At 41.9% G+C, this 15,902-nt stretch overlaps 1 protein-coding gene across 1 annotated transcript in view; it reads left to right on the top strand.

Annotated features, from left to right (window-relative positions):
- Positions 1–2,579: 2,579 nt before the first annotated feature.
- LOC135543247 (polypeptide N-acetylgalactosaminyltransferase 9) overlaps positions 2,580–15,902 on the top strand; it is a 91,821-nt gene continuing 78,498 nt past the window's right edge. Inside the window, exon 1 of the mRNA XM_064970381.1 lies at positions 2,580–3,102. Coding sequence (XP_064826453.1) covers positions 2,862–3,102 — 241 coding nt within the window. The 5' untranslated portion in view covers positions 2,580–2,861. The remainder of the gene's footprint in view (positions 3,103–15,902) is intronic.

The raw sequence follows: 15,902 nt of genomic DNA, 5'->3' as shown, positions 1-15,902 counted from the left end.
TATGCAAAATGTATATGTAAAATGTATGCATATGTAGCAAAAAAGTAGGAATAAAAACTGAAAGATACTTGCCCTGGCCATAGAGGCTTTTATTCTCTTTTGGTTAGGCTCGGGTGGGCATTCTAGTTTCTTTATTTCTATGTTTTCTATTTCTATGTTTTTGGCCGAGTGTGGTTCCCAATCAGAGGCAGCTGTCTATTGTTGTCTTTGATTGGGAATCATACTTAGGTAGCCTTTTCCCCACCTGTGTTTTGTGGGAAGTTGTTTTCTATATAGTTGATTTGCCTTACAGAACTGTTCTGTTCTTTTATTTGTTTGAGTGTTTTGAGTAATAAATAATCATGCGCACCATGTCTCCAGTGTGCAGTCACAGTCCGGTGCACTATATTCCAGCTCCTCGCATTGGCCGGGCAAGAATGGGCATCCAGCCAGGACGGATGGTGCCGGCTCAGTGCTCCTGGCCTCCAGTGCGTCTCTTCGTCCCACGATATCCTGCGCTGGCTCTGCGCACTGTGTCTCCGGTACGTCTGCACAGCCCAGTGTATCCTGTGCTAGCGCTCCCTGCATTTGCCGAGCGAAAGTAACCATCCAGCCAGGACGGGTTGTGCCAGCTCTACCCTTTAGACATCCAGTACGCCTCCACGCACCAGGCTTCCAGTGCATCTCCCCAGTCCGGTGAGACCTGTTCCCGGTTCCACGTACCAGGCCTCCAGGATATCTCCCCAGCCTGGTAAGCCCTGTGGCAGCTCCACGCACCATGCTTCCAGTACGTCTGCTTCCTGTTCCGGCTCCACGTAGGAAGCCTCCAGTGATGATCCGTGGCACGGAGCCTGCAGCGAGGATCCGTGGCACGGAGCCTCCAGCGACGGTCCCCTGTCCGGAGCCTGTGGCGAAGGTCCCCAGTCCGGAGCCTGCGGCGATGATCAGTGGTCTGGTTCCGCCGGCGATGATCTGCGGCTCAGATCAAAGAGAAGGGATCTACGGGCGGAGGGGGGTCTACGTCCCGCAACGGAGCCGCCGCCGTGAAGAGATGCCCACCCGGACCCTCCCCTGTAGAGGAGTCCGCATCTTTGGTGGGGGGGGGGGGCATTTTGGTTAGGACAGGGTGTGACTAGGGTGGGCATTCTAGTTTCTTTATTTCTATGTTTTCTATTTCTTTGTTTTTGGCCGAGTGTTGTTCCCAATCAGAGGCAGCTGTCTATCGTCGTCTATGATTGGGGAATCATACTTAGGTAGCCTTTTCCCCACCTGTGTTTTGTGGGTAGTTTTCTGTATCGTTTCTGTATAGTTGATTTGTTATATTGTTCGAGTGTTTTGAGTAATAAATAATCATGAACACTTACCACGCTGCGCTTTGTTCCGATCCTGATTCTGACGAGAGACATGAGATATATATATATAAACGCATCCTGGTGTACATTACAGATAACATGTATTAACAAGCTCTTATTTAATGTGAAACATTACACTACTCTGAAAACCCACCAAACTATTCCTGAGATATTTGCATATTAGAAACAAGTGTGGTGGTAGTTGTGATGCTTGCCATTTTGAAGAACCAGAAAAATGTATCAAGGTGATAAAAGCCTCTCAAAGGTACAACACAGTGGCATGTAAAGGCCTTAGAGATATGAACCAAAAACGAATGTCCATTAGAAAGGACAAAAATTAGGAGCAGATGTTCTCTGGAATGTGTTGGCAGACTGGACATAACAACTAATGCTGCAATGGGTAAAACAGTAGCTATGATACTTACAAGCTCATCAACTCGAGGTCAATACACATAGTGGACATAGCCTAGGGTTGCGTAATATATTTTATAATGACATTGTTATTATGTTAAGTGGCCGGATACAGTGCACCGTAAGAATTCAAAGAAAATAGCTTTTTATATTCATGTGTATTTTATCCCTGAGACAGCTCGTGAATATTCATGACTGTGCCGCTAAACGTCACAACGCAGTAGCGCTTTCCCTGCGCTCTTCCTCTGAGAGACGTCTGAACAGAGTGAGGGTGGGATGCAATACAGCATGCGAGAGCTGGCAACAGAGAATGGTTGGCTCGCTCACCATGCAGAGAGGCAGTGCGAGCATCGGAACCGTTTGACAGCATTTGAGGACAAACCCGTTCTGAACTTCTGTCACCACCTCAACGTTCTATTGCGACCAATGGTAGATTGATGGAAGAAACTCACTGCATAATTGAGGGAGGCATGTGCACATTTCGAGATACATCCGAATCTATTTCAGGATCAGGCCGAATGCTGTGACCACAACGCCTTTGAGAGAGGAAATGTCTAAGCAGTGATATCGAATGCAGCTTCGCAAATACGGTATTATGCACTGTTAAGGATGGACGAGCTGATGTTGTCCTTGTGACTGAGATTTGACGACTTTCCACATTACAGTGCACGTAGATATGTTTTGCTACAGTACATATGATCTCCTATTTAAGACTTTGGTTCGTGTCTGACGTAATGTACTTATAGTGGACACCACAGAAGACATTTCTCTCCACCAGCAGTGAGTCTGTAAAGGTATAGGGGTACTGCGTTGATCTAAATAGAAAACATTGTTTTGTCCAGCATGCTTGTCAACCTTCAACTTCCTCAGTACAGCATCTGGATACACAGTCTGGGAGACCATAAGCTTGAACAGTAGTAGCTCCACACCAGCCCTAGAGAAGCTGCCGCCGGTATCTCAGTGGTGCTGAAAAGACAGCTCCTCGTTTCAGGACTCCCAAAGTTGACTTCCACTGAAAGCGTCTGCTTTTCACTGCTACAGAGCCGAGAGTTAGCTAAATACTCCAAATGGATTATTATTTGGCTTGACGGAGTAAACCCGACTGTTCTCTTAGGTTACATGGCTGTGGCACGCAAAATAAAAACTTTGCTCACGGTTAACATTTTTGTTTTTGTGGGGATCATATTGTTCTCAGTGTACTGCAGAATACAAGATCGTTCTGAGGAACTCATTCAGATCGGCAGGATATCAGACCAGAGACTGAGAACCAGGAATGGAAAAGTGTCCAACTTAGTGGACAGGCAGTCTATACTACAGAGGCTGGAGCGGCTCGAGGACGTTGTCTACAACCAATTAAACGGTATGGAGTATACTTACTTAACAACATTCAGTATAGTCTTTACTCAAGTATGAGATCTTTTTTTAATTGTCAGTATTAATTTTGGAGTCATATCTCTATAGTTATGTACATCCTGAGTTACTGTCATTTTACTACAGAGCAACTATAAACAGCCTATGTATGTTACATTGGACTTGATCAGACAATGGTCAATAAGATATTATGCAACTGGTATATCAGCCAATCAGATGGTGTCAGTCAGTACCATACAGTTATTTTGTGCAGCGTGAGTCATCCTGTAATGGATGGTGGCTCTTCATGGTGTTACAAACTATTGCCAACTAGTGAATATATTTTACTCAAGTAGAATCAATGCTACAGTTCCTAATATGTTCACTTAACTTGGTATGATCCCTATCAATAACTGAAATCAACGATCTTAGCCAATAGTTTTATATTATTCCCATAGGGGAAAACAACCCTGCCTCTGGCTACTGAGTTCTGCTTTTCTCACTCCCTTGGCCCCAATACAATCATCTTGATGGGCTGTCTGAAATCTAAAAGAAGTTCCAAAAAACTGGTTCTTTATCAAATGAAAAAACAGCTTTATTTTGTTATGTTGCCATTAGTCACTGAAATGTATTGTAGGATATTTGGTCTGCCTGGCTAAACAGCATCCTTTAAATCGTGTTAAAAACATCTGTGTGTTCCATGGTCCTGCTCGCTCATGAAACGTGAGAGCCATAGACTGAAAAGTCCAACATTTAATTTGAGAGGTCCTTTTAACCCTTGTAGAGAATATTGAGTACGCAGCATTTTATACAGTCAATTCCCCAAATGCAGTAAGAATCAGCCATATGTTATCAATAGTATATACAAATCCTATTATAAGCAGCCTGTGCCATTACTGATTTGTTTGAAGTAGCGAATCATTCCCTCAATCTCTCTATTCAGTCGACGTCAACAAAACTCCGCTTCAAGGTGAAAATGTTAACATAAAATCATTTCCATAGAGGCAGGTTCTTAAAAGATAAGTTGTGTACTCACTGTATCAAACCACCAAAGTGAAATTGGGCCTTGGTGCCCAGCAAAAGGCCTATTAATGCCGGCACTATTGTATTTTGAACAGGATGTTGGTGAAAGTGTTTGTAGTCAGTTTATTCCCTTTCTCAAAAGTTGTCAAGGCCTTTGGAGCAAAGCCAGGAGGCACACACATATATGCATCCTCACATTCAGGGGGCTTTATCTAGTGTAAGGGGCCGGGGAGCCACCATGTATTTATGTATGTAGGGCAGCAGGTAGCCTAGCAGATAGAGCACTGGGCCAGTAACCAAAAGGTTGCTGGTTCAAATACCTGAGCCGCCAAAGTGAAAACTCTGCCAATGTGCCCTTGAGCACGGCACTTAACCTTAATTTGCTCCAGAGCCTGAACTACTATGGTTAACTGTAAAAAATAACATTTCACTGCACCGATCTGGTGTGTGACAATAAAAACATTGTTATTCCCAACAATTTTTTTATGTATGTTCCCTACATATATTTTCCAGTAAGGATACAGTGTGGCAAAAAATGTATTTAGTCAGCCACCAATTGTGCAAGTTCTCCCACTTAAAAAGATGAGAGAGGCCTGTAATTTTCATCATAGGTACACTTCAACTATGACAGACAAAATGAGAAGAAAAAAATCCAGAAAATCACTGTAGGATTTTTTTATTAATTTATTTGCAAATTATCGTGGAAAATAAGTATTTGGTCACCTACAAATAAGCAAGATTTCTGGCTCACAGACCTGTAACTTCTTCTTTAAGCTTCTCTGTCCTCCACTCGTTACCTGTATTAATGGCACCTGTTTGAACTTGTTATCAGTATAACAACATCAAACAGTCACACTCCAAACTCCACTATGGCCAAGACCAAAGAGCTGTCAAAGGACACCAGAAACAAAATTGTAGACCTGCACCAGGCTGGGAAGACTGAATCTTCAATAGGTAAGGAGCTTGGTTTGAATATATCAACTGTGGGAGCAATTATTAGGAAATGGAAGACATTGAAGACCACTGATAATCTCCCTCGATCTGGGGCTCCACGCAAGATCTCACCCCGTGGGGTCAAAATTATCACAAGAACGGTGAGCAAAAATCCCAGAACCACACGGGGGGACCTAGTGAATGACCTGCAGAGAGCTGGGACCAAAGTAACAGAGCCTACCATCAGTAACACACTACGCCGCCAGGGACTCAAATCCTGCAGTGGCAGACGTGTCCCCCTGCTGAAGCCCGTACATGTCCAGGCCCATCTGAAGTTTGCTACAGAGGATTTGGATGATCCAGAAGAAGATTGGGAGAATGTCATATGGTCAGATGAAACCAAAATATAACTTTTTGGTAAAAACTCAACTCGTCGTGTTTGGAGGACAAAGAATGCTGAGTTGCATCCAAAGAACACCATACCTACTGTGAAGCATGGGGGTGGAAACATCATGCTTTGTGGCTGTTTTTCTGCAAAGGGACCAGGACGACTGATCCGCGTAAAGGAAAGAATGAATGGGGCCATGTATCATGAGATTTGGAGTGAAAACCTCCTTCCATCAGCAAGGGCATTGAAGATGAAACGTGTCTGTGTCTTTCAGCATGACAATGATCCCAAACACACCGCCCGGGCAATGGAGTGGCTTCGTAAGAAGCATTTCAAGGCCCTGGAGTGGCCTAGCCAGTCTCCAGATCTCAACCCCATAGAAAATCTTTGGAGGGAGTTGAAAGTCCGTGTTGCCCAGCAACAGCCCCAAAACATCACTGCTCGAGAGGAGATCTGCATGGAGGAATGGGCCAAAATACCAGCAAGAGTGTGTGATAACCTTGTGAAGACTTACAGAAAATGTTTGACCGCTGTCATTGCCAACAAAGGGTATATAACAAAGTATTGAGAAACTTTTGTTATTGACCAAATATTTATTTCCCACCATAATTTGCAAATAAATTCATAAAAAATCATACAATGTGATTTTCTGGATTTTTTTCTTCTCATTTTGTCTGTCATAGTTGAAGTGTACCTATGATGAAAATTACAGGCCTCTCTCATCTTTTTAAGTGGGAGAACTTGCACAATTGGTGGCTGACTAAATACTTTTTTGCCCCACTGTATGTAGATAAGGAATCATCTAACAAACATTTTCAGGAACAGATGATAATCATTTCATCAGTTCCAGTCTTTAGGAATCTGAATCTCTAATGAATTCACCACCTCTTCTGACAATCTGCATTCTATCGACAGGATAATGACACTTTGGGAAGAGCGAGAGATTTCATACGGTGGTTATTTTGAAACTTGAATTTGATGATTCCCTACAAAGCCCTGATATGAATATGTCCTTGCCCTCCTAAATGAGAGGTTAGATCCTGCACCTATCTGGACATTTCACTGAACCTATCTGGTGTGTGACAATAAAAACATGTTATTTAAAACATTTTTTTAAATGTATCTGCCCTGAAGTGTACAGAGTCAGACAGAGTCTGGAGGAATCCTCCCCCCCCTTTCACCAACCCCTCCATGTTTAGCATCCAACTATTTATTGACATACTTAATCATACATTTATATCCCGATTTATTACCCAATATGTAAATGGGGCACAGACCACTAATTGTATTCTATTGCAATTGCGATTGGCTGTACAGAGTGAGAAACTTGCGTGCCAATAACTATTACCATGTCCAGCAGCGATTTGAGGTAATTGCCCATTTTTCAGTTGTTTATTGTCCAACAGTGACATGCCAATGGATTAAGACAAGGCCCAATTAGATTTAGAGGACATTTAAAATGCCCAATCTTCTATTACATGGCTTTGCAAAGTGATGCAGCTCCTGTGCATTGTGCAAGCATTTGTTCCAGTACTGCTCAGTCAGTGATTTGGACAATGTGCCCTAATTTTGTATTTGACTCTGTGTGATATCGGTTAATGTGTGGGCTTAAATATTCCATAGATTTGTGAACCAGTCAGTTTGGTTGCAAAGGCCGCTTCACAGGCATCACAAATGGCACTCTCCTTCCTATAGTTAGCACCCTACTTCCTATACTTCCTATAGTGCACTACTTTTGACAAGGACCCATAGGGCAAGTAGTAGTGCACTATACAGAATAGGGCATAGAGTGACATTTGGGATGCAACCACTATCTAATATTATCTAATATCATCTAACACTATCTAATATTTCAATGAGGTCATTGCTCACAAAAACAACAGTGAAGTGTGTTATCAGCAACTCTTTCAGTACGGAAATAACTGACAAGAGGGTTATCAGCATCTCTCCTCTGCTGAAGAGGCACTATCCTCTGCTGGATAAGCGTCTATCTGGGTTTAAGCTTCTGGTTAACAGGCTTATAGGACAGTGTTGTGACCTAAACAGTATATACAAAATGCCAGATCTCTACTTACTCTCAGTGCAACTTTAGATTCACAGATAGATCCTCTCTGATCGGTGTATTCATGTTATGGGCCAGAAGTGTATTTGTTTATCAATAATCAACAATAAATACAATGCCTTTGGAAAGTATTCAGACCCTTTGAACTTTTCCAAATTTTGTTATGTTACAGCCTTATTCTAAAATTGATGAAATTGTTTTTTCCCCTCATCAATCTACACACAATATCCCATAATGATAGGGCAAATAACAGGTTTTTATAAATGTTTGCAAATGTATAAAAACATTTTAAAAACTTTAACACATTTACATACTGCAAGTATTCTGACCCTTTATTCAGTATTTTGTTGAAGCACCTTTGGCAGTGATTACAGCCTCCAGTCTTCTTGGGAAGGACGCTACAGGCTTGGCACACCTGTATTTGGGGAGTTTCACTCATTGCTCTCTGCAGATCCCACCAAGCTCTGTCAGGTTGGATGGTCAGTGTTGCTGCACAGCTATTTTAGTTTCAACATCAGTTGCATTCAGATGTCACAGCCTCCAACCCAATGCTGTCCTAAAACAGACAGGCTGAGCTGAGTAGGGCTGAGTGTTTGTCATCAGTGATGCATGTCACTCCTGGTTTCATCCTGTGTTAGTGGACGTGATGAGATGGCATGGACATTCCATCTGCAGCACTAGATATGACTCATATCTATAATGCCCAATTGAAGAGTTTAATTTCAAAACGCGATATATATATTTTCTGAAACATTGGTAACTTAGCTTTAAGTTTTACACAAATGTATCAAATAACCACTTCTAATTAAGACATTTACAAATGATACATTTATGACGTTAATATTAAAAAACTTCAATACAGGAAAATGAGATCTGTATGTAAAACATTTACATTTGACATTTTAGTCATTTAGCAGATGCTCTTATCCAGAGCGACTTACAATATGTGCATTCATTTTAAGAAAGCTAGGTGAGACAGTCAAATATGCAGGATACGAACATTCCATTTCAACTTAACAATGGATATATAGTGTTTTGCAAAGAAATTGATTAATAAAAATCGGAGAACAGTAATATTTTACACACCCATGAAGGTACCAATATGCAATCATTTCTAATGAAAACAAAAACAACTGTGAAAAATTGGTGGGTAAAGCATTTGGGAGATAAACTCTTCGATTATGCTGCAGTGAGCAATGTTGTTAATAAATCCTGGGGGGAGAGAAACCCTGACAAGGAATTAGAAATGTAATTTTGTCTCATCTCCCATAACCCATACCTTAATAGTATTTATCAGTAATTCTACAGTATATTGGAGAGCCCACAGACAACTCCCCAGCAGATTAGAGTGGGGGAATGGAGCCTGTGAAGGAATTCAATATATTTTCCAGTAATGATATGTCGATAAGGAATCATCTACCAAACATTTTCAGGAGCAGATGATGATAATCATTTCATCAGTTCCAGTCTTTAGGAATCTGAATCTCTAATGAATTCACCGCCTCTTCTGACAATCTGCATTCTATCTACAGGATAATGACACTTTGGGAAGAGCGAGAGATTTCATACGGTGGTTATTTTGAAACTTGAATTTGATGATTCCCTACAAAGCCCTGATATGAATATGTCCTTGGCCTCCTAAATGAGAGGTTAGATTTGTGTGAAAATATTTCCTTTTCATTAGGAAACTGGCGTATTACATGATTTATAGACAGATATACTGTACTAGATTAATAAAGTATGTTTGCATTATAATTGCTAAATGGTGCTATTGTGCACTTCTTCTTTTGAAACAGTTATTTCCACTCTCAGACCTTTGCATGTGTTGCCATGCAAGCTTAGATTGTTGTGATGGCACATTGGGTCTCGAGATATCATTCTGATTATTTCCAGATACGAGTCACCCCTATGACTCATTGGTTTGTGTTTTTTGAAAAGAGCAGAAAATTAGGACTTTATGCGTAATGCCTTTCCCGTGTTGCCAATGTTTTATGGATCGCCCACATTGTAGCTTTTAAAACCAACCACAGGGAGATATTTTCCTCTTCTTGAACAACAGATCACTCGACCACATCCAAGACATCAATATTTATAACATCTCAGCTTCACTTTTGACACGCATAACTCCACTTTTCCTTTAAATCATTCACAAAATTGGGATGTCTTTTAGTTTGACATCTATCGAAAAAGCCCAAGTTAGACACTTTTTTAAGGTTATTGCATAATTTATCACTGTAATGACTTTAATGTATCATGTTGCAGGGGCCTCTGTCAAAATGAGGTGAGCGACTGAACATCAAGAAAGATATGCACTTGGACATAGTGCACCTAGATTGATGTTTGATGGTAGTCAGTCTTTCTCGTTCTCATATCTGCACAGACACATCTGTCCATCAGAGTGCATAGGAACAGTACATCATCCTCCTCTGAGTCCCAAATGGCACCCTATTCCCTATAGAGTGCATTACTTTTGAACAGGGCCCATAAAGCTCTGCTCAAAAGTAGTGCACTATGTAGTGAACTAGGGTGTTATTTTGAATGCAAACCTTTATCTCCCAATAGCGTGCTGCAAATCTCGTAATACAGGGAATATCACCTGTGTGTTTACGGTGAAACAACCAGATGTTTCCCTGTAATTACCTCATTGTGGGATAATTAAGGTGTTTTGCTACTGTGTAGTTTGAAGAATGAAACAAGAGGAAGTAGAGGATATTGGGTTGAGGATGTGTCAGTGATACAACATGAATCATCACAATAGGATAGGATTACACACGTCTGTAGATATGCTTGTGTTTACGCTAAAAAGCTTGACGCTCTTACTGGTTTTTACCCCAGACAGAAAAGTCATTTAAAAGTGCCCTATAAGTCCATCTAATAAACCTGTTGTCATTGTCCTGGACAAATCTTGTATACTTGATTCCCATACCCTTCCTTCCCAGATTTATTCTGCTTCATAGTCACCCAACTACATCATGGTAGGCATATTGTCTGCCTTGACTGAACAAATGAATGTTTCTGCACATTGTATACAGGTCCAACCCAATGGAGCAAGCACAGTGCTCAAGCACAGTGCTCAAACACTGTGGTCAACTGTACAGTAACACGATTAGTTATAGAGGTGCACTGACATTCAGAGTTCTGGCCAAACACTGTGGTAGCTGGAGCATATGCCATTGTTGTTTCCCCAGTAGTTTGCCCAACCTGAGTCACAATAATCTTTACTCTGAATGAGAGTCCAATATATTTCAATGATGAATCGCACAAGCATATTACTGTTGTATTTTGTTGCCTTGTCTGAGACGTCTCTCATTGTTGTAGATAATGAGTCAACCTACTCATGGGTTTTAGTGAATGCAATCATTCAATGTTTGATTCGGTCTGGAATATGAATTATATTAAATGGCTTGAGGCTTGTCTAATTTAATATATCAAGTAGCTTTACACACTTAGCAATATCTACTGTACCAATTCAGAGTGGTTTGTAATAAACCCCAATTTAATTTATACATCCTTGTAGCGGACTTGTCGTTTTTCATCCAAAGCTTAACACCTCTATTTACACTAAGTTGTGGCATTGTAAGGATTCCTTGCTCTGCTCCAATCAACAGAATATTCACCCTCAAGAGAAAAAAAAAAACATGAAAATGTCACGAATCTCTCCGAAGATGGTGCCTCTTCCGGTTCGGGCGGCGCTCGGCGGTCGTCGTCGCCGGCCTATTAGCTGCCATCGATTCCCTTTCCGTTTGTTTCTGTTTATTGGGTAATTGGGTACACCTGTTTTGAGTTAGTGTTTGTTTGTAGACTATTTAAGGGCACTAGGCCCGCTGGGTATTTGTGCGGGCTTGTTTTTTGTTACTCTGTTGTATGGTGGTTTTCATGTATGTATTCTCCGGACTATTTTGGTCCTGTGTTTGGGCTGGTCAATTGTATGCACCCTGTGTGTTGGCGTGACCATTTTTGTGCGCCGGAGAATAAATTGACAATCTACTGAACCCTGCTCTCTGCGCCTGATTCCACCCACCACTCCTAGTAAACCGTAACAGAAAAGATGAATCAGCAGCAGAGTGAGAAATTGTAACTACAACAAATTGTTCTCTGAGGTGTTATCAAAGCCCAAATGTTTTGGCAGCAGCACAACAAAGGCAGCTCCAAACCAATCACCACCAAATCCCTGAGCCGGTTCTGTTTGCTGTTGCTGCTCAATAATGCGTAAAAACAACACAGGATAAAACCAGTACTCTGGACCACACTCACATGATGAGCAGTGATGTAGTGGTGAAGAAATAGAAAGGTTAACTCTGATCCTCAGTCGAGGTGAAAAAAGTAACGTTCCCTAGACTTACAATGGATTTTTCTGCAAGGTGGGTTAACTGTTACGCAAAATAGAAAAAGGTGGGTAAACTGTATTTACCCTCCACTACACCACTGATGAGGAGTAACATTGCTTTAGACGTAGAGTTGCATTGGCTCCCTGGACCACTGACTAAGATTTAGCTTAGCGGGCTAATGTGCTCTTCTGACGTGTAAGAGACCAGGGTTCGAACCATGTCAGTCGCACGAGGCCTATGTTGAAATACCTCTTCACCACTGTCAGGCAGCAGCAAATGGCAGACAGACATCCTGGCTCAATGTGCATCCGCTCATCCTCTAATGGAATTTTCTTCAACCAGCCCGAAGAATCGGGGGGTGAGGGGAGCAAAATAACAAGGACTGCGGAAAACAAAACCGCAGGGATGTTAGGCTGTTTCCGAGTCTCATGCAGAGGCACTCCAGATTTTACTTTCAGTTGCTTCTTAGATTGCCTCAGTGTTATGAGAGCGGCGATTGGGATTCAGACTGGGTTCATAACGTTTCTGAACCCCACCCAGGGTGTCAGATGACACCACTGCGTGTCCCCTGATGTGATCCCTCTCGTGACAGGTGACAGGTGACAGCTTGCAACCGCCAACCGTTTAGCTCCAATGGCAAATCTTCCAGAACCTCAAAGCCCTCATCCCCAAAATGTTTTCTTTGCAATGGCTTGGGGAGAAGATCTTCATTAGTATGGCCTGTTTACTTGCTGTTTCTCTTCATCTGTTGAGAAGAGGCAACATGGTTTACCTGTGGAGATCACACTGGAAGTATGACATACAGATACAATTAAGCCCCTACAATGCCACTGTACAGCATGGTTTAAAATATCCAAACCAGAAACGCTATGAGACTTCATAACTATAGTAGACAAAGTGCAGCAGAGTCTCCAGACTTAAACAGACAAGGTGAAAGCTAAAAAAAGAAAGAGCCAGGAATATAAATACAAACCAAAACTATCATTAAGAGCCAGACTTAATAGTTGTTCTGGAAAGTTTAACAGCAAAATACCATTGCTCTTGGAAGTTGTCTTTAATCAGACATTCACTTGATGAGTTAAATAAAGGTTAAATGAAAATATATATATTTTTTTAAATGAGACTGAGATCTCGAAAAATCTCATTTCTGATAACCCATTGTATCCTTAATTTCTGATAACCCTTTCCCCTTTATAAATGTCACAGATAGGGGAACTGTGTTATAGTTTGCTAAATGCATTGTACTGTTGTCACGTTATGACCTTTATTTCCTTTGTTTTGTCATTATTTAGCATGGTCAGGGCGTGAGTTGGGGTGGGCAGTCTGTTTGTTTTTCTATGATTTGGGTATTTCTATGTTTCAGCCGAGTATGGTTCTCAATCAGAGGCAGGTGTCATTAGTTGTCTCTGATTGAGAATCATACTTAGGTAGCCTGGGTTTCACTGTGTGTTTGTGGGTGATTGTTCCTGTCTCTGTGTTTGCACCAGATAGGGCTGTTTTTGGTTTTCCACTTTTATTGTTTTGTAGTGTTGGTGTTTATCTTTTTTTTATTAAACATGAATCAATATAAACATGCTGCGTTTGGTCCGCCTCTCCTTCAAGTAAAAACTGTTACAACTGTGTCATTTTAATAAGGGCATCAATGTCTGATACATTCAATCGGATGTCAGTCCCAATCAGTGCTGTAAAGTACTTAAGTCAAAATACTTTAAAGTACTACTTAAGTAGTTTTCTTTAGGTATCTGTACTTTACTATTTATATTTTTTGATGACTTTACTTTTACTCAATTACATTCCTAAAGAAAATAATGTACATTTTCCCTGACATGCAAAAATACTTACCAGCACAGGAAAATGGTCCAATTCACTCACTTCACTCATCAAGAGAACATCCCTGGTCATCCATACTGCCTCTAATCTGGAGTACTCACGAAACACAAATGCTTTGTTTGTAAATGATGTCTGTGTGTTGTAGTGTGCCCCTGGCTATCCGTAAAAAGAAATCTGTCTGATGTGCTTATTATAAGCAATTTGAAATGCTTTATACTATTAAGGAAGGTGTCTATACTTCTATTCAAGTATGATACGTGGGTACTTTTTCCACCACTGGTGACAATAGTGGGAGACTTAACTGACAAATGTATTTCTGATGTGTGATCCACTGTGCACAGTAGACGTCAATTCAACATCTATTCCATGTTGGTTCCGCGTAATTTCATGAAAATCAAATCAAATCAAATTTTATTTGTCACATACACATTGTTAGCAGATGTTAATGCGAGTGTAGCGAAATGCTTGTGCTTCCAGTTCTGACAATGCAGTAATAACCAACAAAATCTAACTAACAATTCCAAAACAACTGTCTTATACACACAAGTGTAGGGGGATAAAGAATATGTACATAAAGATATATGAATGAGTGATGGTACAAAGCGGCATAGGCAAGATACAGAAGATGGTATCGAGTCCAGTATATACATATGAGATGAGTATGTAAACAAAGTGGCATAGTTAAAGTGGCTAGTGATACATGTATTACATAAGGATGCAGTAGATGATAGAGTACAGTATATACGTATACATATGAGATGAATAATGTAGGGTATGTAAACATTATATTAGGTAGCATTGTTTAAAGTGGCTAGTGATATATTTTACATCATTTCCCATCAATTCCCATTATTAAAGTGGCTGGAGTTGAGTCAGTGTGTTGGCAGCAGCCACTCAATGTTAGTGGTGGCTGTTTAACAGTCTGATGGCCTTGAGATAGAAGCTGTTTTTCAGTCTCTCTGTCCCAGCTTTGATGCACCTGTACTGACCTCGCCTTATGGATGATAGCGGGGTGAACAGGCAGTGGCTCGGGTGGTTGTTGTCCTTGATGATCTTTATGGCCTTCCTGTAACATCGGGTGGTGTAGGTGTCCTGGAGGGCAGGTAGTTTGCCCCCGTTGATGCGTTGTGCAGACCTCACTACCCTCTGGAGAGCCTTACGGTTGTGGGCGGAGCAGTTGCCGTACCAGGCGGTGATACAGCCCGCCAGGATGCTCTCGATTGTGCATCTGTAGAAGTTTGTGAGTGCTTTTGGTGACAAGCCGAATTTCTTCAGCCTCCTGAGGTTGAAGAGGCACTGCTGCGCCTTCTTCACGATGCTGTCTGTGTGGGTGGACCAATTTCAGTTTGTCTGTGATGTGTATGCCGAGGAACTTAAAACTTACTACCCTCTCCACTACTGTTCCATCGATGTGGATAGAGGGGTGTTCCCTCTGCTGTTTCCTGAAGTCCACAATCATCTCCTTAGTTTTGTTGACGTTGAGTGTGAGGTTATTTTCCTGACACCACACTCCTAGGGCCCTCACCTCCTCCCTGTAGGCCGTCTCGTCGTTGTTGGTAATCATGCCTACCACTGTTGTGTCGTCCGCAAACTTGATGATTGAGTTGGAGGCGTGCGTGGAACAGTCGTGGTTGAACAGGGAGTACAGGAGAGGGCTCAGAACGCACCCTTGTGGGGCCCCAGTGTTGAGGATCAGCGGGGTGGAGATGTTGTTGCCTACCCTCACCACCTGGGGGCGGCCCGTCAGGAAGTCCAGTACCCAGTTGCACAGGGCGGGGTCGAGACCCAGGGTGTCGAGCTTGATGACGAGTTTGGAGGGTACTATGGTGTTAAATGCTGAGCTGTGTGTGTGTATGTGTGAGAGAGACTGTGTGTATGGCATACTTGCTGATGAACTTGTTGTCTCCAATCTGAACCCCATCCCAATGCCGAGCAGCATTCTCACATAGGTATTCCTCTTGTCCAGATGGGTTAGGGCAGTGTGGTTGAGATTGCATCGTCTGTGGACCTATTTGGGCGGTAAGCAAATTGGAGTGGGTCTAGGGTGTCTGGTTGGGTGGAGGTGATATGGTCCTTGACTAGTCTCTCAAAGCACTTCATGATGACGGAAGTGAGTGCTACGGGGCGGTAGTCATTTAGCTCAGTTACCTTAGCTTTCTTGGGAACAGGAACAATGGTGGCCCTCTTGAAGCATGTGGGAACAGCAGACTGGGATAGGGATTGATTGAATATGTCTGTAAACACAC

The sequence above is a fragment of the Oncorhynchus masou genome, chromosome 1 (genome assembly GCF_036934945.1).
Source record: "Oncorhynchus masou masou isolate Uvic2021 chromosome 1, UVic_Omas_1.1, whole genome shotgun sequence".
Taxonomy (NCBI): Eukaryota; Metazoa; Chordata; class Actinopteri; order Salmoniformes; family Salmonidae; genus Oncorhynchus; species Oncorhynchus masou.
This window is presented reverse-complemented; position numbering and strand designations above follow the sequence as displayed.